At 36.7% G+C, this 25,642-nt stretch overlaps 1 protein-coding gene across 4 annotated transcripts in view; it reads right to left on the reverse strand.

The window, feature by feature from the left end:
- DMD (dystrophin) overlaps positions 1-25,642 on the reverse strand; it is a 147,349-nt gene that overhangs the window by 35,952 nt on the left and 85,755 nt on the right. For 2 of the 4 annotated variants that reach the window (XM_011970700.1, XM_011970698.1), the window contains exons 9-13: positions 24,094-24,230; positions 23,356-23,394; positions 18,917-18,982; positions 17,737-17,802; positions 14,823-14,981 (exon numbers count right to left, since the gene is read on the reverse strand). In XM_011970700.1, the coding sequence (XP_011826090.1) occupies positions 14,823-14,981; positions 17,737-17,802; positions 18,917-18,982; positions 23,356-23,394; positions 24,094-24,230 (467 nt within the window). The remainder of the gene's footprint in view (positions 1-14,822; positions 14,982-17,736; positions 17,803-18,916; positions 18,983-23,355; positions 23,395-24,093; positions 24,231-25,642) is intronic. The other 2 variants (XM_011970699.1, XM_011970701.1) reach the window with 2 other exon arrangements.

Consider the following 25,642-nt stretch of genomic DNA (forward strand, 5'->3'; position numbering starts at 1 on the left):
GTGAGCCACCATGCCCAGTTTCTAATGTTTAACAAGTATACAATGTACTCGTTTTAACAGCTGACTGTCAAATTATATTATTACCAATACATATTTTGCTTTTCTTGAAGGTATACATGTACATCTCACCCCTAACGATTTTCTAATTGTTAGAATGTAGTCATGAAGTCATTTCAATACAGATGAATATATGTCAGTGATCAGACGACTCCACAGAGAATCTATTATTTACATTCTTGATTATCTTGTAAATTATATTTCTCTGGTAGCTCCCTAAGGAACATTAATTCAAATTCACTACACATGGCTTCTGTCACTACAATTTCTTCCTGTAGCCAGTCATCCTAAAAAAAAGTCTTCCATCCATTATTAATTTCTTATTCTTATAGAGCCAAGAATCCCCCCATTCTACAAATATGTAGATGTATCTGATTAATTTTATGTCATAAAGTATATAAACTCTGTTGTCTACATACAAATTTACACTCAAGAAAACTTCCGAACCAACTAAGGGACATAAGAGATTAATCAAATTGGCAAGGCTTGTTGCCTTAACTCAACCTGCTGAAAACATGAAAGCAGCTAGCCCTTTTAGCAATGATTTATGAGTGCCTCTCTAGCAATCATAACTATTATGTATATAAAGAACATTACAACAATCTCTGTGTAATTTATACTAATTTACAAAGGTCAAATGATTTCAATGTAAGTCATCTACTCTTTAAATGGAGCTTCCCTACTATGTGTAATTATATAGTTGTATAATGATATTTATGAAATAAATAAATGAAGGTCACTTTCCAGTGATTAGTGTTTTCTTAACAGTATCATACATTTAACTGTATACCAAAGCAGGAGCACACACAGGGCTTATTTTGTAAAGCAGAACAACTACAAAGATTCCCATCTAAAAGGAATAGATCCAAAGAAATCTGAGTTTACCCTCAAATAATATTAAAAGCAGCTAAATTATATCCACCAATCTAAATTCAGGCAAATGTAGTAAATCATACAGAACTATTACAGCTATAAACATAGCAAATTAGCAGTTTTTTAAATGAAAGACAAATTCTGCAAGCAAGATGAATTGTAAAAACTGGAAATTCATAGAGCCCTTGAAATTACAATAAAGCTCAGCGCAGTGGCTCACACCTGTAATCCCAGCATTTTGGGAGGTAGAGATGGGAGGATCACTTGAGCTCAGGAGTTCAAGGCCAGCCTGGGCAACATAGGGAGACCCCATCTTTACAAAAAAATTGAAAAAATTAGCGATATGTCGTGACACATGCCAGTGGTCTCAGCTACTCAGGAGGAGGCGGCTGAGGTGGGAGGATCGCTTGAGTCTGGGAGGTTGAGGCTGCAGTGAGCCATGATCATGCCACTGCACTCCAACCTGGGCAACAGAGGGAGACTCCATTTCAAAAAAAAGTTACAATAAAGATGTCTAAAGCTGTACTGTAAAATTTTATCAAACACAAAGTCAAAAACACCCCTAAACTAAGTGGAAAAAGACATTAATAAGGATAAGCTCACAGGGTGAGAAGTAAGACTATGCATATTTTAGGTCAGCCTTAAGCAAAACAGTAAAAATGGCAGGACCCCTCCAGGCTCTTGTTTCTAATCATTTCTTAGCACTGTCCCCCTTTAAAACATTCAGAGCCTTACTTCCAAGCCCTTTCCTACTGAAATTTGCTCAGTATAAAGGTTTTATGTAAGACATTTAAGTTTTACTAGGATTTTATAATAAAGTGTCATTTCTTCTAGTGATATCTGCGTTTTAAAACAGATGTCAAAGATTGTAAAGGAAAAAAATAAAAGCTTTGCCCTATCAGGGGAAAGGTTGAACAATGCCACTTTTTTTGACACCCTGCCTTTGTGGTGCCTTTCACCATCCATGGCTGAGGAGAGAATTAGAACAAGGCTTGAGAGATGGTCTTGGATTCAGAAGACCTTGCTTTATGACTTACTTGCCTCTGCTGCTGGCTGAGGCTGGGCACCTGACTTAAGCACTAATTCCGTTATGAGGATTATTAAGCCAGTATGGTCGACGTTCTATATGTCAAACTTTCTTTGAACCATGCCCAGCCCATACTGTGTTCAATAAATGTTGGTTACTATTATTGTTGTTATTACTTCTTTCTCTATATATTATTTACTTTTTGGATTTAGAACCTCAGATGTGCTAAAAACTTCCTATAAAAAGAAAGCACTTACATTATCTGAAATGAAAGCAATCTACTCAGACTTACTGAGCTTGGCAGAACATATGCATATCTAATGCTTAGAAAATGACTAATCACTGAATATTTGCCCTGTAGATACCTGAGTTCTAGCCCCTAGCCATATTGTAGCTACCCCCAAATTTTGGAATTATTGTATATCATCCATCATCTGTGCCTTAGTAAAGTTTATCACAGCTGAACATCTGGGCAAAATGAGATCATTAGGACGAGATTTCCTAAATTTGACCCAATACGCTAGGTATGTGATGAAACTGTCAAATTATAATATGTCTATGGATCATTGCTGAAATAAAATATATGGACCAAGGGTACAGGGTTAATGTATCTACATGGACTCTATTTTCTGGATATGTCCTTGACACATAGATCCATATCTTGCTCAAGTTCCAAGAGACAGAACATGACAATATTAATTGGCTTTAGTTTCTTAATCTTTAATAACTGAGATGTTTTTCACAAATTCCTGATCAGGTACTAATTCATTACTGTCTATAGACTAAATGTATTAATCAGAAGTTGAACACAAGAAAAGAAGAATTCATAAGAAATGTTAACCACTTATTACTGGAAATAAGACAGACTAACAAAACTCAAGACAAAAATGGCAGTGGTTGGTCAGCATCAGCCAAAAGGAAAAACTAGGATTGGAGAGGTTTTAGAGGTGAAGAAGTCTAGTCCTCAGGAATAGGGCCATTGGGAAAAGTGTGTTTCCATTTTCAGACAAATACAGCAAAATATCAAACTTTCATTGTCTGTGGTCAGCAAAAAACCATAACAGTCTCTAGAAGAATCATAATTTTAAGCTTTGTATGTCCCAGCTTCAATCCCTCATGTGTAACTAGACTTAGTCTTAAGTTCTCCCAATAAATTCAGCTTGATGGCCTAGTTTTCACTCCCTGGCATGCACTGCTATATAGTCTTGCCATATATGATCCTATGGCCTCCTCTATTACAATGACAGAAACTAAAGAATCTTTTTTTTTTTTTTTTTTTTTGAGACAGGGCCTTCCTCTGTCACCCAGGCTGGAGTGCAGTGGTGTAATCATAGCTCACTGTAACCTTGAATTCCTGGGCTCAAGCGATCCTCCAGCCCCAGCCTCTTGAGTAGCTGGGACTACAGGCATGAGCCACCATGCCTGGGTAATTAAAAAAAAAAATTGTAGAGATGGTATCTCCCTATGTTGCCCAGGCTGGTCTCAAATTCTTGACCTCAAGTGATCCTGCCACCTCAGCCTGCCAAAGTGTTGGGATTACAGGTGTGAGCCACCATGCCCAGCCCAGGATAATTTCTTTAAAATAATTACCAGTGCTTGTACATGAATGTTCATAGCTGCATTATCCATAACCGACAATAAGTAGAAATACCCCAAATGTCCATCAAGTAATGAGTAGATTAAAAAATGTGGTATATCCATACAATGAAATGTTACTCAGCATCAAAAAAAGAATGAAATAGTAATACAGGCTATAGCATAGATATCATTTTTAAAAGATTACGCTATGTGAAAGAAGCCAGTCACAAAAGACTGTATATTATATTATTTCATTTACATTAACAGTCCAGAATAAGCAAATCCATAGAGACAGAAAGTAGATCAGGGATTGTCTACTGCTAGGGTTGAAAAGAATAGTTGCAGGGGAAATGGGGAGTGACTTGAAAATGGGGATGGGATTTCTTTTGGGGATAAAAATGTTCTAAAATTGTGCGATGATGCTTGCACAATTCTGTAATTAATAACCAGTGATTATTAATACTGGTTAACCTATTAACTAATAATCAGTGACTAACACACTTTAAATGGGTAAATCATATAGTATGAGAATTATATCTCAATAAAACTCTTATAAAAAACTAAATTCTAGATTCAAAATTTTATTTCTTATAGCACAAAAGATATTTCCCCAGTGAAGACAATAGCATTATAAGATTTTTATAATGCTTTCTTCTACTATGGAAAAATCAAGGTTTAACCCATGTACATAAAAGAAAAACTGTATGCACATCTTCAGATGAGTTTTAAAAAGAGTCCAAAAATAAGCCCAGAAAATGCTTAAGTCTGGGTTAGCCTAAACAACTTGGATGGTTTCAATCTAATGGAAAATGACATCACAAACTAAACAGGTATATTAAGGGATTTTGGGGAAGAAAATAATGTAAGAAATGAGAAAAACAAGGAGATAGCTGCAAATCAACCCCAAAATCCATCAAGAAACAGAAAAACTCCAAAGGATATTTATCCATTCATTTTTATAACACATTTATGCACTCAGTGCTGTAGAGATGAAGATATATGTAGGACACCATCCCTTACCCTTGAAGAGCTCACATTCTAGTGTGTGGAATATTGTTTAGTTTCACCATGGTAATAAATCTTACTCAAAGGCAAAAAGACGGAATCATGCTCACTGCTAAAGCTAAAAATACAGATTATTTTTACCTTTGAAATTATCACCTTGATTTACTAGGAAATTACAGGAAAAGGATCATATGGATTTACTTAGGGTTTGTAGTTACAACAGATAGACTAGCACCACAAGGTAACTCAGAATTTGGAGACACAAGAAAAGGTCATATTTTAACTATTAAGAGAGTAAAAAAATAAAATGGATGAGTTTAGCCATCTGCAGAAGTCATCCATTTACACATGTAATACCAACAGGAAACCATTTCTAACTGGGCTGCTCATGCCCAATTACAGTCAAGTACATCAGGAGGTCCTTGGTCTTCTATTTTACACAAACTCTCTTCCTAAGAGGTCTCTATCCTCTCCCTAGGCTTCCACCTCCTCCACGACCATGATCCCCTCCCCCAACTCATTATTCCTTAATCCAGACTTCTCTCTTCTAAGGCTTCAGACCTCTCTCTCCAACATTCTCCTGGATGTCTCGATTAGCCATGGGCTCTATAAACTGAAACTTGCTAAGCACCAAGCCACACGAGGTTGATATACTGATTATGCAACCTCTAAAATTTCAGTACCAGGAAAGGAACAGCATTCCTCAAGTAGCATTACACAGGACCATATAGTAGCTACACATCTTTGTAACTTATACCTTAATCTTACTTGAGATGAAAGCTATACCTGCATTTCTGTCATAAGATAAAGAGGGAGAAATAATCTTCCCATGTGTTGATGATACACTTTGAAATCACAATCCAGGAGGGGCCTCAAGCAACAACTGGCCTTTGCATTTAACTACTTACAAAGAAAGATTCCACAGTAATTGTGATGAAGCTAAAGGTGCTGTCTTTGGTAAACATCTTTCAAAGTTCAATCATTTAACAAGGAAGTTAATGCGTCGTCACTGGTGGAAATTTTTCTTGGTGGTTTGGGTGAAAAGCCAAGTTATTCAGTGGGATATTCTACAAAAATGGTGCAAAGAATTTTCTATAGTCATGAGAGAGAATTTAATACCTACCTTTAGATTTTTCAAACTAAATCATTCTGGCTTCTGGGTCTACAGGGTAACTGTTTCACAACTAGAGCATATCAAAAGTTACTTTTGTGAGAAAAATCCAGGCTTCCTCTGTGGGCACCTGTTACAGCTTTATCTTCTGATGTTCCCAGAGACACAGTGGATAGGCTTCTCAGCAACTACAGTAGAGAGTCAACTATGCTATCCTCCTTGTTTTCAAAGTTTTCAAAGTTTAGTTCAGACTTGAATTTCTTTACCAAAGTGTGTTCCATATCACATTGCAGTTGGGCTTGAGGTCAAGTAAGTGGGAGCAACATGAGGTTAGACAAAGCCAATCAGGTTTCTTCACTTCCAAACTCCTCAGTGCAAATGCTAATGTAATGATGACTTTTCAGTATGAATGCTTTCAAAGTTTTTCTGTCCTTGGAATCCTTTTTTCTTAAGAGTATCTCAGTGGTATTCTGCAGAACACATTTGAGGCAACAGTGACCTTTATCCTTGGAGAACTGTCATCCTATCTTTGTTGTTTAATGTTAAGCTTTCCACAATTATCAAAGGCCATGAGAAACAGCCACATAAAATTTCCCTTAGGATTTGTTATAAAAATGTTGATAAGGACACTAGCCAATAATCACTTCAAGTGTAACACTGCTTAAGAGTTCAGGACCACCACCCAAGTTTGAATACAGGTCCTGTTCCTTGCTGGCCATACGAAGTGTCCTTAATACTCTGTGCCACTTAATCTTCTGGAAACAGCCTCTCTTTCATAGGGTTGTTTTAAGGATTAAATAGGAGTTTATATGTACTCAGAAGAGTTCCTGTCCATAGCATTCACTCAAAGGACAGCTATTTTTGTTATTATTATTACGTAGAGCCAGGAAAACAATGATGTTTCTTTAGGATGCTGCATGCTTCTTTAATTCAATATTAAGAGACAGACAAATCTTTGCTTCCCATTATCTCCCTGGCTACAGGGAAGCTCAAACTGAATCTGAAGCTCAGTCATATCAACTATGCTAATCCCTATGATGTTCATTGATCTATTATTTATATTGCAAGAATTGTATTGCTATGACTTTTTAAAGAATCCTTTCTGAAAACTGAACACATAAAATCAACATGGGAAATTTCCACTCAAATGTCCTTGGGCAAATAGAATTCAGTATGTCTGATACATAGCTCTTTCTCTCCATGCACTAACGCTTTGCAAATCAGTTTTTCCTGGGTGCACTAGGTTGTTTTTGTTTGTTTTACAATGATCATTTCCCAGTTCCCAAATTAAAACATTCTGTAACACCCGATGCCTCCCCCTCTCCATTTTCCCTTGGTCTCATTCATTCAGTGACCTTCTAATTTTTCCATCCCCTTCTTCACTTGCCTAAGACATCCTTAGTTAAGAACCTGCCGTCTTTTAATGGACTATTCCACTGTACTTCTACCAATCTCTATGGCTTTAGCTTTCTGCCAGTTCAGTTATTTTTCTCAATCTTCCCCTCCTTCCTTCAAAAAGCCATCACTGTTTACCTGCTTATAGGATAAAACCCTAACTCCTTAGTATGATGCACAAAGTCATTTAAACAGTAGTCCCCACTACCATTCCACTGCCCTGTTATTCTCCTCATTCCATGCCACACATTACTCACTGGTCCACCAGTCCGGAAAACTCATCCTTCCCCCCTCTCTCAGACTGGAAAACTCCCATTCAGTCTTTAACTCTTTAACTCCCATTCAGACTTTAACTCTCTCTTAAAGTCTCTTTGTAAAGGCCTCTCGACTCCCTCTGATAGAATAAATCATTCACCTCTGTGCCCCCAGAGTACTTGTAATACCAGGTTATAAGTAGTTGTTTCTATTTTAACTTTCTAAAAATAAATTTTGAGCTCCATGAGGGTAAGAACCAAGGCTTATTCATCTTTGTAGTCTCACAATTTTAAAATTACATTAAGTACTCAGTAACTATCTGCAGAATTGAACAGAATTACATCCTCAGGCCTGGTAAGTAGCTAAAGAAAGTTATGACCATAATCAATTCTACTATAGAGGGACAATTGGCAAATGAAGGCCAACAGGAGGACGAGGGTCTTCATGAAAAATCTAAAAACAAGGGGAAATTGGATTGTAAAAACATAAACTGTTCATCCAGCATGTTCTAGGGAGATGGCAGCTGTACTTGGAAGATATGAATATTCTAATCACCAGAGGGGTACTTCAGTTCTTCTGTAGTATAAAGCAGTCCTCTCAAACATCCAATTTTAGATGCCAAGATTCTAAGCGCACCAGAACACGATTTTTATTGTGATTCCTAAGACACTGGATTCTAAGACACAGGATGCTATGTGCCTAAAAAATGAATATATTCCTCATTTTAATAGATCTAGTATTTGCACTTAAACCAGATGCTGTCTCCCCCTAAAAAAGCTTTAAGGCAACCTTGATAACATTTAATACAAGGCAGTTAAAAAGAGAGATAATTATGGTAAAGGGAGAAATAAACTTTCATTCTGGGTTATCCATTCACTTCCATGAACTGGATACTATGAATCAGTCCCCTCAGACTTCAATTAACTTTGGACAAACTAAAGGAAATTTAGTTACATTGGCTCTGCTAGTTAGAAACTGAGCCTGTGAATAATGGTGATTCCACTTCTACCATGTTCCTATCCTCCCTGCCCGAGTACAGCTGAGATGGTTGACCCCATTCTTTCACAGCTTCTTCAATGTGGCGTGTATGCCCTTTAGCTGTTATTCATCCTTGCCATAAAAGGTCTTGGCTTTCTGATTTCTGTGAACAAACTAGCTCCCCTTTGTCTAAAGAAGGGCTCTGTAGCCCTTCGTTTTGGGGCCCATGTCACCAAATGATATAGTTTGGCTGTTGTCTCCTCCCAAATCTGATCTTGAATTATAGCTCTCATAATCCCCACATATCATGGGAGGAACCCAGTGGGAGGTAACTGAATCATGGGGGTGGGTTTTTCCCATGCTGTTTTTGTGATAGTAAGTCTCATGAGATCTGATGGTTTTAAAAAGGGCAGTTCTCCTGCAAATGCTCTCTTGCCTGCTGCCACGTAAGACATGCTTTTGCTCCTCCTTCACCTTCTGCCATGATTGTGAGGCCTTCCCAGCCACATGGAACTGTGAGTCTGTTAAACCTCTTTTTCTTTATAAATTGCCCCATATGAAAATGGACTAATATACCAAGTAACTTGAATGCCTAGTTTCGTTAAATGTATCGTATACCATGCTTTCCTCTCCTCTCCAACTTTAAAACATGTGGGAACAGCCGTAGGAATCGGTCTTGAATTATTTCCAATGATGTCTACTGAACATTTTAACATTCATTCTGTTATCCTTCTTTCCTCCCTTCCTTACCCTAAATTCCTTACTTACCACTTTGTCTTCAGAGGCAGTCCTTCTCTCATTCAAGGTCACACCTCCTCCCATACTTTAGTTCCCTAACCCTTCTCTCTCCTGCCTCCTGTGGGAAAATGCTCCCATCATTCCCAAGCTCTGCCCTCCTCTTCTTCTGGCACATTTCTCCAGCATGTGAAAATTAAAGATTTTTAAGTAAAAAGAGAAAACCAGAGTGAACACTGCACGACACTGTGTGAAGTAACCCCAACAACAATAAATATGTTTGCAAATATTTACATGTGTAGAGAGCATCTTTGGAAGGAAACACAAGAAACCAAGACAGATGGTAGCCTCCAGAGCTGGAAACACCACAGCCAGGGGAGAAGGTTAGAGAAGGGTTTGCTTTTCTCTATATGTCTTTTTCAACCCTTTGGATTTTGTATAATATACGTGTATTCTCTATTAAAAATAAAAGTAATTAAATACACATTTTAATAGTCGCGTCTTCCAGAGTTCTACCAAATCCAATGTTCTCCTTCTGCTACATGCTCCCTGGATATATAAATTCATCCTCACTGTTTCAACTACCACCTGTGAGCTGGCGACTCACAGACCTAGTATCTCAGGCTCATATCCTTTCTACAAGCACTAGAGTTCTATCTCTCAGACTGTCAGACATTTACACGTGGAGATGTCACCAGGACCTCAACTCGACCTCTTCCATACCTCATTTATCATCTTCCAGCTACTCAGCCCTTCAGGAAGGACCTCTATAAACACTGCTGCGTTAAAGGACGGACCTGCTGCGACTCCTCCTGAATTATCAGTCCCAGCTGCAAACAACTACTATCATCTTGTTTTGTAGTCACCAGCCCTGGGAATCATTCCTTCCTACCCTAGTCCCACAGAACTACCAAATCAAATAGGTCTACCCTCCCCCAAAATATCACTCAGATCAGCCCGTCTACTTCATTTCTATCACCTTACTTAAGGCTCTAATCATCTCTTTCTTGGGTTCCCACGTAACTCCTCCCAACTTGATTTCCTTGTTCCACCATCGCTCTTTTCAAAGTTACCCTCCACACAGCTGCCCGTGTGGTGTATATTCATGTCAATATCACAGCCTCACTCCTGGCTCACACCCTTGAGTGGCTCCCTAGACTAGGCATGGAGGCAGCAACTCCGCAGTGGGTGCCACACCCTTCCCGACCTGCCCTTGCTGACCTGGCCAGCCTCATCTCCTCTCATTCTTTGCCTTCTTAAGAAAGTTAATACAACTGCAGTTTCCCTCAAATAAACTCTGCCATTCCTCACTCTGACACCTTTGTTTATATTCCATAGGAATGCCCATTCTAACCTCTTCAGATTCCCTTCATTTTGGCTATTTTTTCACCATCATTGGAGACTTACACAAAGACCTAATGAAAGAACATTGAATAAAGAGATCCCGTAGCTATGAAGATTGATAACTACTAGACTAGGTCCAAAGTTATCAGGTCAATTACAAAGTAAAGCAACAGGATCATGATTTCCAGCTACTTTAATTCAGTGGTATCAGTAACTGATCTAGAACTTCTTTGACTGTAACAATAATAATATTGCACAATCACTGGAGGAATTTAAAGGAACAAGAGAAAACTCAAATTTTGGCTTCATAAGGTCTTACTGCCCAGCAAGACACATGAAAGGTCCTGAGTAGGTATTAAGAATCTACAGAGTTCCCTCCTGTTATATAACATCTACTAACAACTTTAACTTTAGACTTATTTAGCTGCCTTTTCAACTTGAGAACAATCTAATCAATTTGCTATGCAGGTAGTAGAATGACAGTGAGTCTTTGTCTCTCAGAAAGGCTACCTTTTCATTGCTAGGATCATACCTTGAATTTCAGAGCAAGTCTTGGTTTATTTAGACAGTGCAGAGAAAAATACATCTCTGTATTTGAACACTACAGACTTAAGTCAGGAGACTCAAGGCTTTAATCAATGCAAGACAAAAAAGTAAACCTTGAGTTTGCAATGCTAAGGACACACAATGGGGCAAAAACCCAACATTCTAATGGTTCTTTATGAAATAAAAATGAATCTGAATTATATGTGGTAATGAAGGAGAAATATGATGCAGAAGTGAAATATTATACACTGGATATCTCACTAACGCCATTAGTCATCCAAACTTATGGGAGGCACTATGGGAAGAACTCAGTCGGATTTAGCTTTTACTCAGAGCTTTAGCCTTATCTTTGTGGCATAAACCAAGAATCAGAGAACACCAATGTGGGATACATATAGTGCCTGGGATTTGGAAAATGGGTTCTTAACATTCTAAATTTATGACAAAGCCATGCCTGGTGCTAATCAAGGCAGTTTGAAAAAGGGGAGTATTTTGAAAAGCAAGCAGGAAAAAAAGCTTTTGAAAGGCTTTTCTCTACGAGATTAGGTTTGTAAAAGAATTTTAGTCAAAAGTGCATGCATGTATGCTACAATTAAAATAAATTCAGCTTCATTTCAATTCATGTATTCATTAATGCATTCAACAAATATTTATTGAATACTATGTGCAACAACCAGGAGAAATGGAATTCTAAAGACAGAGATAAGATACCTCTGAGACACTTCTCAAACAGCCATCCTTCGTTTTTCTAGGGGGTTGCAGGGAGGTGTCATGAATAAGAACAATTAATGGAATTAAATAAATAGTCAGGAATGGTGCTCTCCAGGCCTCTCTCTTTTGTTAACTGTTATTTGGAGATAAATCACAGCTAAAGGAACACAAAATATATATATTAACAGATCAATAAGTATGCATCCAAAGGACTTGGGACAATCTCAATTTTAAATATCCTTTCTTATTTTCTCTACAAGTATGCTCGTATTTGTCAGATTGCATAGCCCAATGCTGACCTGGGACACAGCCAGCTAGCTGTGCACAGAGAGGGCATCTAAAGACTTCCTGGGTTTTCTCAGGAAGAATAGGAAATGGCAAATTAAAGGCTCCTTAAGCAACATTGAATTCAAGGGTAGCGAGGGCAAATCTAGGGCTTTGAAGCTCCTTGCGCAGAACTGCAAGAAGACAGGACTGGGCAAAGCAAAGAAAACCGCACGGGCTGTTTTCAGGAAGGGAACTCTGTGGAGACATTTCTTTAGAATTTGGTAGGAGGTCAAATAGGACAAAATGAAGGGAAAATGAAGGAAGTTCATCCTGATCATTTTGTGAAGGTCAAGGTAACTTACAGAAAGATTTGCGTCAACCCCAGAGTCCTCATTTTGGAGCTCTAAGTAGCCCTGGTGTTATGTTTTTTTGTTCTTTTAGAGAACAAACCGTCCCATTCTTGGAGAATGGTCTTGGATATCTTCCAAGGTAAAGTGGTTATCACTGCCCTACAAGTAGATGAACAGGTTTATTCAGGGACACTTAGTCCTCACAGATAGTCCCTTAAGTTAAGGAACATTCTGGGGAATATGCCTCAATTCTATGTAAATGACATTCACAGAGACTTAACTCTTCTTTATTATCTGGTTGAAGGTAGAGTTGCCTATTTAGAGTCAGAAAAGTCTGGATTTCAATTTAGTTCTACCACTGGCTGACTGGGAAATCTGGGACAGGCTGTGTGAACCTCTCTGAACTTGTGTCTCATTCACCGAAAGGTGACAGTCTCTTCTCTATAGAGTTTGTAAGAAGATTAAATGACCTAAAATACGTAAAAGTGTGCTCAAAATAAAATGATATATAAATGATAGTTATCAGTACTCTTTACCAACATTCTTTGACCCAAGTGCAATGGTATGGAGAGAGACTATGCTAACCACAAACAAGGCAGGGCTCTTGACCAGTGAGCTCAAAAGATATATTACACAATCATATACTTCAAAAACATATTTACTCCTTGGTAACATCAAATTCTGTTTACAGTGTCAGTTCCAACTTTTTATTCCAATTTGACTTTGACCCCTACAATAATTACAGATTTAACATAAATGGATATTACTGATTATTCTCAATAAAGTGGAAAGAAATGTTTTCTCTACCATGGTCTTCATTGACAAATGATCTTAAAAGTAAGGCCAAAAATAAAGCTATCATTAAAACAACAGCAACAAAAAAAGTTCAATATTATCTCCTGGATGGTACTCATGTGATGTTCTTGCAGTATTTTCAGGTTTTTACCAAACATTTCCTGAGTATCCATTAAGTATTTAAACCATGCTAAGTACTATGGAGGATATGAGGATGATTAAGATACGGTCCATGCCCCAAAGACACACACTAGCTCATTAAAGAGAGGCACTGGTAATAACTGATAAAAAGGCAAACTGTCAAGGAATTTTCTGAGAAAGGTCCAAAGTGTTCTGGGAATAGAGGCAAAAGACAGATTTCTTCCAACTGCAGGGATCTAGCAGGGCTCCATGGGGAAAGTTATTTTGAGCAATGTGACAGAGGATAGGTGGGATTCCTTTGTCAGATATGGCAGTGGTGGGTTAGAGGTTAGCAGTTAGGCTGAGACTCAAGCTTGAGCTTGACCCCAAAAGTAGATGAGAGCAGGATGTATTCAGAAATACTAGCTACAATAGCATGACCAGAATACAGGGAGAACAAAAGAAGATGGCATCAAAAAAGCAGGTCAAGAGAATATTGTGGAAGGGTTTGAATGCCCCGCTAAAAAGCTTGATTTTTTTCTACATGCAGAAATCCAGTGAAAGGGGGAATGCCATGATGGGTCTTGGTTCTGGCAAGATGTACAAGTAGAGTCAGTATGGAGGATTTATTGGAAGGGTGGGGAAGAGACTAAAGGGAAGCCAACCAGATAAGGAGCTATGGCCATAGGTCAGAGGTGTTAAGAGCTAGAAGGCGGGCAGTGGCAGCAGGAAGCAATGGATGAATGGCTGTTTGCTTTTTCATCCTGAAGTGGCATACTCCCGAGGGCACTGACCTCAGACACACTGTGTTGCCTATGTTAAGAGCTCTTGGTGCCTTGGGCTCAACCAAAGAGATGAAAGTACTTAAGACCCACAAATCTGAGCAACAACTACTTTAAATCCTTGCTTGGTGGCACTTGTCTGAAGAAGGCACATTGTGAGTTAGAAGTGATCATGTGAGAAGACTTTTTAAACCAGGGACCTGTGACATAATAAATGTAATACAAAACTAAAAGTCCAATGATTTGCATTATCCTGACACCATACAATACCCCAGAGTTTTACATCTTTGTCCTCCCTGCAGTCATTGTGAGAGTTCTTTAGCCTTTTTCCTCTTCTACAATTTCTGCTATTTTTCTATGAATGTCTTTTACAGGTGATGGCTGACAATTGGAATTGTCTCACTAATCTGCTATGATGGTGAACATAAATAATAATTTCTGCGTTTGATGATGAAAAATAAGACGAAACAATTGGTTTCCCAATATGACCAAGCCAATAGTCCTACTTTCTTAAATGTTTGAGGTAGAATAATACGGCCAAACACATGTAAAAAATCATATAATCATAAAATTAAATAACCTACTGTTTTCTTAAATTCTATTCTCAAATATAAAATCAAAGCCTCGGAGGCACATGCAGCAAGTCAAATACCACCATCAGCATTAGTTCCTTCACACCTAAAATATGAGTTCTTCATCATACTATTGCATACAACTTGATCTTTCAGATAAAAAAAAAAAAAAAAAAAGAGAATCTGCAAATGGAGCTAAACAGATTATTTTAGAAAACAATTAGACATAAAATGACTCTAAGTGAAGATTCCTGGCACTTTTCTATGTGTGCAAGTGTATGCACTCTGCATACCAATGACAAAGCTAGAAAGAAAACTCACCTGTTTTCTTCCTCAAGATCTGCTAGGATTCTCTCTAGCTCCCCTCTTTCCTCACTCTCTAAGGAAATCAAGATCTGGGCAGGACTACGAGGCTGGCTCAGGGGGGAGTCCTGGTTCAAACTTTGGCAGTAATGCTGGATTAACAAATGTTCATCATCTCTGGAAAATAAAATCAAAGGTTTTGGTTTTTTCCCCCCCTTATTTTGCTTTGGGGGTTAGGGACTCAGGAGTGTATTTGAAAATAGAAACATTTATTTGCTCTTAACAATTAATTAGACCTTTTTTCCTGCTTCTAAAGACCTTTTGATACTGTTGAGGTTGTGATCTACCATTCTATTGGTAACAATTCAAAGTGTTTTCTTGCTCAAATTTTCAAATGAAATTGATTGGCCTATTTACATGGATAAATGAAAGGCAGAATTACAGAAATACTGGGACTCTACATCGATGTTAGTCAATAGCTAAAAAATATTAAAAGACATAACAATCGCTGTATAATGCTTTGGCCACCAAGCCTGTCAAGATAATCTGTTCACTAACCCACGCTATTGTTGTACTGAGTAGGAAAAAATACCTTGCAGCTCTAAAAGTAACAGAGGAAATATTTTCTTAAGTGGAAGGCAATGTAACCAAAAAATATAGCTTCAGTAAGTCAGTTTTAACTTATATGAGTCATTGAGGCAGAATGACAACAACAATTAAACTGGAGATAAATGATTGTTTCATTCAGTTATTGTTTAGACAGATAAACAAAAATTGAGGGGAAAAAAGCCATTAAGGTGACTGATTAAAAGAAGACTGAACATCTCATTCCTCAGGGCAGAGTTTTTTCAAATTTAAGTTTTATTTATTTTAAAATTTATACATAATGGTTTTAAGGACTAACCTTGGGGGAAAAGGGGGCAAAAAGGCTTATATTTGGGGAGGCAGCTGCAATCTCTCCTGGAAACTAGGAGCTCTCTAATACACAGGACAAACTTTTTTCTGAATGCATTGCTCCAAGCCCCTGAAAGGCCTGTTTACCTCCAAGTTATAAGAATTTCATTCTGTCCATAATGACAGGCTAAAGCTCTTTGTTTCTGGTTAGATATCATTAAGATGATACACTAATATTCTCCTCTCCATACCCACTTAATTTTCAGTTGAAAAAAAAATCTGAAATTTAGGAAAAAGTCCTCCTCATTTGAATTATTTTTGTCTATCAAGCCAGTTAACTGGTTTAGATGTGAAAAGCTGACTAAAAATAATTATTGGGTATTAAAAACACATTTAAGTGAGGTCAACCAATCCACCAAACCACTTCCCCAAATGTGTCCCTAAAATGCCATGATTTTTTGCCATCCAACATTGAATCAAAATAGATTTTATGTCCTCAGAATAAGCTAAAGCTTAGTTTAAAATAAAACAAAAGCAGCTTTACCACCTAATTTATCACACTCATTCCAAATTCTGAAGTTTTATTGCTAGAACTTGCCATGTTTAATTATAACCTAGAGTTGTAACTACACTTTTCTTCCTGTTCTCTTAGGCAGTCAATGAATGACAGCCACTGTTACACAGATACAACTTGAATTAATTTGAATGTGCTAGAGCTTCTAATATCAAAATCAGTGAGCCAAAGAAGCACAAGCTATTTACATTTAGTTGATTCTTTGGCCACATATTTTACTGTCGAAGTATCTTATATATTAATACCATTAATACTTTTTCCCATAGCTAAGAAAGATAAGGCATCACAGTTATGGTTGGGGAAAGGCTTGTTTGTTTGTTTGTTTGAAGTAACTAAGTCATATACAAATGACTGAGGGTTGACTTGATTCTTTATTATTAGCTTGATCGTTTATGTACCAGATTAGATTGTTTTTTCTCATGTCTTCAATAACTAGTTACATATATGCCACTTTGATACTATGTCTTTTGGCCTAATCCTTATGAAGGTTCTTTTCTCATCTGAGCATGACTTTGTGCTACCACACCAACTACATATGATAAATTTATCATTCTTCCCTTTGTCTATATTCTCCAAGATGGGTGAGATATCCACACTTTATCAAACTAAAAAGGCATCATAATACTTTGACTAGATTTCTTCTCTTTATGTTATTTATTCAGTTGGCAGATCCTTATTTTTTTCCTTCATATTTGCTTCAATGCCTGCTCTCTGTACCTCAAGCCCTGGTCAGCATTTACTTGGTTCACGGCAATGTTCCCTTATGCCCTGTATTGTGAACACTGCCCTTACTCTACAATGAAGCCTCAGTTTCCCTGCCATAGCTGTGTTCCCTGTTGCTTTTAGCACCACTCTATCTCTGTCCTTAAAGTTTAATAGGGTTGGCTTATCATCCTGCTAACGAACTGTGACCTGAATTTTTACTTCTCCTCTGGAAACCTTTCATAAGATTGCCTCACTCTGTTTATCTTGTGAAGATGCTAAATCACAAAAATCGACTTCTTTGGATTTCTGAAGGAAAACGCCTAACTAACCTACCATATGTGAATAGCTATGCTATACCAAGATCACATTTCCACTCCCCATGAGTGGAGAAAATAGTGCTTAGCCATCACTTTAAAATTAATATCCTATCCCTTTAAATATCTGGCAGGTTTGGTCAAAGATTAAGCATTACTATAGGTACTTGGGACTCTGCAATTTGTAATCATATGGTATGAAATAAGTTTAAATAAGAATAAGGCAAACTATTTTTGCTACTCTGAATGCTAATAATGCCAGAATTTGGATGAGCTCATTCCATGCCAGGGCATTAAGAATTAAAGGAAAAAAGTAAATGAATGGCTCCTTAAAAGATCAAATGAATATGATGCTAATTCCTATATCCTGTGCTATCCTACCTCTAAATCCCTCAAAGCAATTTCATCGTCAGGAACATTTTGTAAAAAGAGATGGGATACTTACATGCTCTCATTAGGAGAGATGCTATCATTTAGATAAGATCCATTGCTGTTTTCCATTTCTGCTAGCCTGATAAAAAACGTAAAAGCTCATTAAAACTTATGTGACTTCTTATAATCTAATCAAGACCTAATCGAACATTCCTGAAAACTAAAGGATAAATCATGGCAAGAGGAGAAAGGAATCCTTCAAATTAAAGGATGTGTGTGTTGGCTTAACCATTTGAGGCAGTGTGTGGTAGACCACAGCTAGTTAGTGGCACTACATTTATGATATAAATTCTAAGGAAAGTTGTATTTCACTGTTTTCTCCCTACAGATCGATCTTGCTTTCACTGAGAACAGGTCTTTGTTTTCAGAAGAAAAGCTTCCCTAACAATAAGTGCACTCCCTACCTTACACTACCCCTTGTCTTTTAAGACAATTACTACTTTCCGCTGATGACAGACTTACACAGCTAGCTAATGCTTTTTGCGATTGGTAAACATGTCCAGCAGTTAGAATATTGACAAAGGATGGATGCACAGTAAGCTCTCGAAACATTCTGCCACCAATTTTTACCTTTAAAATCTTCTTCACCTCAGGCAGTTATACAGGTTTTTTGTTTGCATGTTTACAACTAAAAAAAAAAGTTAACCAAACTCTTACGGATTGATTTAACAAGCGTAAGATATTTTAAAATTAGTAATTCAGTTTTTAGGTATAAAAATGATCTTAAACACAAAGAAGGTGAGACAGAAAGGTCCAAGGATTAGGAAAATTATTCTCTTATTTACAGTATGTCATGTAAAATAAATACACAAATGGAAAGCTGATGCTTTCATATTCTCTACATAATACAGTATCATTTTTTTCATATATGAATGTCTGGTCTAGCAGTTTTCTAAGGAGGTTAGACTACTTGTAAGCCAATTTAGTAAATGTGCTCAGTATAAAAAAAAATAGCAAGGCTACCGGAAATGTTTAAAAGCCAGGGTTAGGGAAGATTATTCTGGACTAATGTTCTTGTTGGTGACCAAAAACAACATGCAGTGGAACGGCATGCACGTTAGAGGGCAAGTTGATTAGTAGGAATCAGACAAGTTTGGGGAAAAAAGAAAAGATTTGTTTAAAATATTATAGGTTAGCTTTCCTTGGTTAGTTATTTCAATCAATATTTGCCTGGCATTCAACTAGTCTCATACCTGCTAGCATAATGTTCAATGCGTGAATGAGTATCATCATGTGAAAGCTGAGGGGACGAGGCAGGCCTATAAGGCAGAAAATGTGATTAGTCACAGATACCATCCATTAATGGAGAAAAAACCCCACCACACAGTTATGTTATACACATGGCCTAGAATGCTTCTATTCTAATTCTATGGATAATGTATACATTTAGCTGCTCCTATATCTTAAATATTATCAAGTATTTTAAAATCCAGGTTTGTGAGATGATTTCTCATACTTCTGCTTTTATTAAAAGCCATGAAGAGAGGCCAAAAGCTTCTCTGGAAAATTCCCATCATAGAAAAGGTTGGGGGAGACAGTTTCTAGGTAGCATTTTGTCCTCCTACTTTTTAATTTCTCATATCCTATAGTTCTGAAATTGTGTTAGCACTATGTGGTTTAAAAATTTAAATAGTTTACACCTGCACCATTTATAGGCTATCTTCTTATTGAATGAAAGCTGTACATTTGCCTAGATACTTACAATTATTTTAGCTTCAAAGAGGCTACTCTAGTACAAGACTTCTTAAGACTCCATGTATCAAGATGTCTTGATCTATGCAATCTTGTAAAGAAGAAATGTATCTTCCAAGTCAGCAGCAAGACTATACTACTAATTTCTAGCACAAAATAGAATGACCCAGGATTATATTGTGAGGTTTTTAAAAAGAATGACTATATTTCATAGAATGTCATGATATCTGAAATATTTCTTAGGGATACTGTGTGCTAAAACACAGGTGAGAAAATAAGAGGAGATCATCAGCAGGAATAGTCTATATGCTTTTTGTATATAAACACCTATCTTTTCTTATCTCCATAGGCTAGAATTCTGGTAGGGTTAACATTTTTTCATCCTTTCATATCTGATCTATTAATTATCCTTGAAGTTTTTATAGCATCTTTTGGATTAACCTTAGGAAAAAAACCATCTGTTCTGAAAACCAGTTTAGGCTTGTACTTTTTGTTTTAATTGGAATAGCACAAAAGGTCTCTTCCATTTCTCTGCTGACACAGAAAGCCCTTAGGTAAAGGCATAAATCCAAAAGTCAACAATAATGTAATTCAGAGAGGACCCTGGTTTAGCCCAATGTCCAAGTAGCACTGAAGGACTTGGTTGAAACACTAAGGAGAATGTGTTTGTTTCTTCTTACATTAAAAAAGAAAAAGATGTAGTTACCAGTAGCTAAGCTTGCATTAGAAAATGTGCCAGAAATTCCTGTTTCTTAATATACTACAGTAAAATAATTACAACACACTACAGCAAATAACTAGGGAACTGGAATTCTTCCCTGAGAGATCAAGGTCTTATTTATGAAACCAATGTCATCTAGGTCAAGTGTAATCATAATCAAATTGAAATGAGTTATAAAGACGTTTAAATTGTCAAGAGGAAACAAAAGGATGACTACTCAATTTAATAAGCAGATCCAAAGATTTCCATGTGAATCTTCACTATAGTTTTGGAGAGTTAATCTGTTAATCTTCTAGAACCCTGGCATAGCCCATTATTAGAAAAATGCTAAGGTTTGTTTTGAAATCTTCACTGCAGATCAAGATAAATTAATACTTGGATTATTTGTATTAAAAGAACTATCTTTTGGAATAGACCAGTCTTTCAATTACATATTTTTCAATAAGCAAAAAGCCTACCATCAGGGAAAATACATTAGTAGTGTTTTCCCTTATAACAGTTGCTACCCTGGAAGTGTATAGAAGAAAGAAAGCCTAAGACCTTGGAGCATAAGTACACCAAGAAAAGAGGCATATAAATCCAAAACACTTTAATACCATTTTATACAGAAAATCTTATACAGAGCTTTAATTCTTAGCCTCCAGGATAATTCCATGTTATTTTTCTTATTAATATCTGTGGCGCCTATCACAGCATGCATAAGCACAAGAACTTATAATAACCAGAAATCTTAAAAAATATACACTAAAAGAGGCACTTATTAAACCAGAAAATGAGCCAAAAGGGAGTACTGGTCAGAGATGAATCATTTAAAAACCAAGAATTAGTAAAAATACAAAGCCACTTAGTCCACAAAGAAAACTAAGTGCAAAGCCTTCTAAAACACTTCCAAAAGAAGGTAATAATACTGCTCCCCCCTTCCCACTTCCTAAATACAAAACCATATACCCAGAAGGATTACTTACTATTAGAGTTAATGACCCACTTGGTCAATTCTAACCCACCCACCACCACCTTATCTTTCATGAAAACTCTATTAAGTAAAAGTTGACATTCATTTAGGTTTCAATGCAGAATCGCTCAAAGAATATTGTTTGACTGGCTCACTTATCGACAAACAATATAAAGGCCTATGGTAGCTTTAGTTTAAAGTAATATGACAAACACAAGCAAATAAGAGTTTAGTCTAAGGAAAACCAAAAAGTCTGTATCTCTGGAAACTTTCAAATTCTGTGATCCATATCAAATGGATTAAATACTGTAATCATCATAGGATTGGTTAACATTAGATAAAATTCTTGCAAAATAAAACACGTTAGGACCTGGCTCTTATGCCTGAATAGGATGGCTTTGTAATATATTTTATATAGTATTTATAATCCTATGAATAAATGCTTTAAATATAATTACTGCTATTAAAGAAAACACAGACTTATACAGAGCTTTAATTCTTAGCCTCCAGGATAATTCCATGTTATTTTTCTTATTAATATCTGCTAGGTTTGTTTTCTTCCTCAAAATTAAAACTTGCCACTATTTCTGAATAATCTAACCAACTCTTCATAAAAAAGACAAATTGGGAGGTGTGTTTTAGTTGTTAGAAAAGATTTTTAAATAAAAGATGTTATTAATTTTAAAGTATTTCAGCGTTTAAGAAAGACAAAATCTTCTACTTAAAATAAGTTACTTTAAACTGATTGTCATAATTTTTTTTTCTCATTAGCTTATGTGTAGCTCCTTTTCGCCTTTCAAGGAACTATTAATTACTCTTTATTATTTTGTGCTACTTTTATCTATGTATTCGTAACAGCTGTTCTTTAGCATATTTGTCATTTGGATTTCTTACTTGGTTAAACTTATTTCAACATAGAGTAAATCCATTCACTTATCACGATCCAATCAAGCTGAAACTGTAGTGTATCAACTCTTTAAAAGTTTCTTATTTTTGAAAGGTTGTAACTTCTATAAAAGACTACCTGGGTTAGAAAAAACAATTTCCAAGAGGCAGAGGACATAACTGAATCTAAATAACTCCCAAAGTTCTTTAAGCACGATGATTAAATAAATCAGAGAATATACTACTTATAGCTACCATATCTCAAAATTAAGGGGCACAATAACGAAGTTTTAAAAAAGAAAGGGAAGCCTTCCACTTCCTTTAGGCCCATAAAGACTGAAAATAAACCTCAATTAATAATTTGCATTTATCACTACAGGGTTTTTATAAAAGGACCTAGTTTAAATTAAATTACACAGTGGAACAATAAAAAAGACTCAATAAAAAGAAATTGAATTCTTACATAAGCTTATCTTCCGAACTGGTCATTTCCCCTTTATACATAATAGAGCCGTCTGATTTTCAATAAATATTTAAATAAAGTATACTTTGAAATACCAAAAGTTTGTTATAACAACCCTACATAATGTAGTTTTAAAACAGGCACTTCGTTTGCTAATATATAAATCACAGGCCCCAAAAAAGAGTTTTCTAACATTATAAACTCTGAGATAAATCATCTGCTGGTATCTAACCTTAGTATTAATACACACCAATAGTAACAACAAAGACTATAATATACTTTCCTCCTAGAGCAAAGGTATAATTATTTATGAGCTGAATATTTAGTTTGGAGAGGAGAGCAAAGTGAGTTTAGTTCAAAATTTGGAAAGCCTTGTATATAATGATTAGTCAAATAGCATGGCATAACCCGATAAACAGTCCGCACACCTCATTAAAATTATTCAGCCAAACTCAACATCATACTTTAAAACGAATTCTGCTGATTTTTAATAGTTCACTTATAACAGACCCTAAAGATTCTAAAAAGCATCGAATCTCAAGAAGTATGGCTAAAGAATGTTATGACGTAATCAGAAGGTTCTTCCTTGCTTTTATATGAAGAAATATATAAACATGTCTCCCAGGAATACAGCTAAAACTCCAGTAACTTCTTTGATTATAATTTGAATTCAAGCCAGGATTTCTGCTGGTTTGAATTTCACCTGGTGGAGGAACCGAAAAACCCACTCTGATTCTCCTGATCTGTGTAGATAGTACTTTCAAAGTCTCATCAAGAAAAGAATAAAACAAACTGAAATGAAGGAAAGGGAATTAATATGTCCATAAAACAAAACAAAACAAACAAACAAACAGAACAAAAGAAAACCAAGCGAGCGAATGTGTTGGTGGTAGCAGCACCCTTCAGCAAAAGTACTCACGCAGAATCTACCGGCCAGAAGTTGATCAGAGTAACGGGACTGCAAAACAAAAAATGAGGTGGTGAAGAGAGACACACGCAAACTCAGCTGCAAAAAAAATTTACTGAAAGGTCAAAATAAATAAAATCCAGCCAATTAAGTATGAACCATGGAAAGCAATAGCCAAACCAAGGTGTAAAGTGAATTAAAAGGAAAACAAACAGTTGTGTGACTGCCATCAGAGTTAAGGCGAAAAAGAGGAGCAGGTTTAAAAGAGGTGAAGACATCCCTTTGATCGTGAGAACCATTACTACTTACTGTGAAGTAGTTTTTTCCTGTGATTATATTTTCTCTTGAGTAGAAACAAGTGACTAGATATGACCACACAATGAGATACAAAAAGACACACATTTACTGATTTGTGAGAGAGGAAAATCAAAATGAAATACTGGAATCCCTCATTTGTAAACAGTCCCATATTTCTTATAAGGCTTGTAAGGTAATTAGTGGCTGTATTGTTTTGTGGTTTTTTTTTTTTTCCCCTGTGAGATAAAGTTTAACTTTTGGAAAAAGAAATTGTCAAGTGAAGTGGGGAAATGGCAACTGGACATCAGCTTAGTTTTCTCTTTTCAGCTAACGTAAATAAAAAGAAAGAAATAGAAGAGACTGTTTGCATTTGGGAGTGAAGGAGGGTGTTCAGCTGAGAGGAGTTCAAATATACATCAAACAAGCGTTTGTTCTGCTTTTGCCACTACTCACGTTTCCATGTTGTCCCCCTCTAAGACAGTCTGCACTGGCAGGTAGCCCATTCGGGGATGCTTCGCAAAATACCTTTTGGTTCGAAATTTGTTTTTTAGTACCTTGGCAAAGTCTCGAACATCTTCTCCTGATGTAGTCTAAAAGGGAGATCATGGTGAGATCAGATTTAGGACAGTATGATTTAAAAACTAATGACCACTCCAGTCTTCTGCCCCATGACACTTGTTTTGTAATTAAGGAGAGTGTTGTGGTCGTGAGCAAAGGCTTTGGAATCAGAGAAATGGGGCTCCGAAACCAGGCCTGGCATGTGCTAACTTGGGTGAGTTATTTACTTCTCAGAGGCTCTGATCATCAGTAAAATGGGAGCAATAACACCTCAACACATTGTTATGATAAATAAATGAAGCATACAAGCTTACTAGGCTACTTAATAAGTGGTAGTTTATAGGTCTTAAGGTCAAACAGGTGATGTTAAATTTTACCACACTTTATGGTATTTTAAAAACTACTTAGTACATAATGATAGCATGCTTCGCCCACTAAATTCTGGTCTATTCACGGCATGGTACATTCTCAATCACTGACCATCTCTATAAGAGGAATAAAGGTGAGAAAGGCAAATATCTGGGAGGATCACTCTGATGATGGAAGAGAGAGATGCTCTAAAGCAGAGTTTCTCATACTTTGATGTGTATGGGAACCAGCTGCAGATCTCGCTAAAATGCGGTTTTTGATTTAGAGCATCAGGAGTTGGGGCCTGCAGTTTTGCATTTCTAATAAAGACCCAGGTAATGCCAACAGACATGTGATTGTTGGTCAACAGACCATATCTTGAATAGCAAGCATGTAAAGTTTAGAAAAGAGGAGAATGTAAGAATTAAAGAAAGAGAGGAGAAACACGAAGGGTGGCTCTACAGTAAACAGGGACAGGTTTATTTTAGAGAAAACAAACCTGAGAGAAGCCTGTCTTTAATTCTTATGGAGATTTGTACTCAGGTCTGTCTGGCCACCAAGTCTACGCCCTTGCCATTGCACCAGTGATTTTTCACAGTTCTATTGGCCACTTAACATTTTCCTAAAACAACGTCTTAGGAGATGGCTTCAACTCTTACTTATAGAACCTTGAGCAAATTATTTAACCTCAGGACCTCAGAGTCCTCATCTGGATAGAGGGGATAAAAATTATAGTACTTATTTTACACAGGGTTGTTTAAAAGGTAAATGCCTACCATTTAGTAAGTGTCAGCATATAAAATGGATTTTGAAAATGTTGTTAGTATGTAGGACAGATAATGAACAAGCAACATTGATTAAAAGTGGTAGGTTATGAATTTGGGGGAACCTAGAACCATACCCCATATTCAACATGCCTCATGGCCGTAAGATCGCCCCATACAGCCTCTAAGGCTGTGCAAAATAAATGTGAAAACATCTTCGATACATTCATGCACACAGAGTGAAAACCCTATTTATTCATCCAACTCATGTTCCATATGTGCCAGGCACTTCCCTAGGCACCAGGGATAGGGTAAATTCTGAAGCCTACAGT

Source organism: Mandrillus leucophaeus, unplaced genomic scaffold (assembly GCF_000951045.1).
Source record: "Mandrillus leucophaeus isolate KB7577 unplaced genomic scaffold, Mleu.le_1.0 Scaffold964, whole genome shotgun sequence".
NCBI lineage: Eukaryota > Metazoa > Chordata > Mammalia > Primates > Cercopithecidae > Mandrillus > Mandrillus leucophaeus.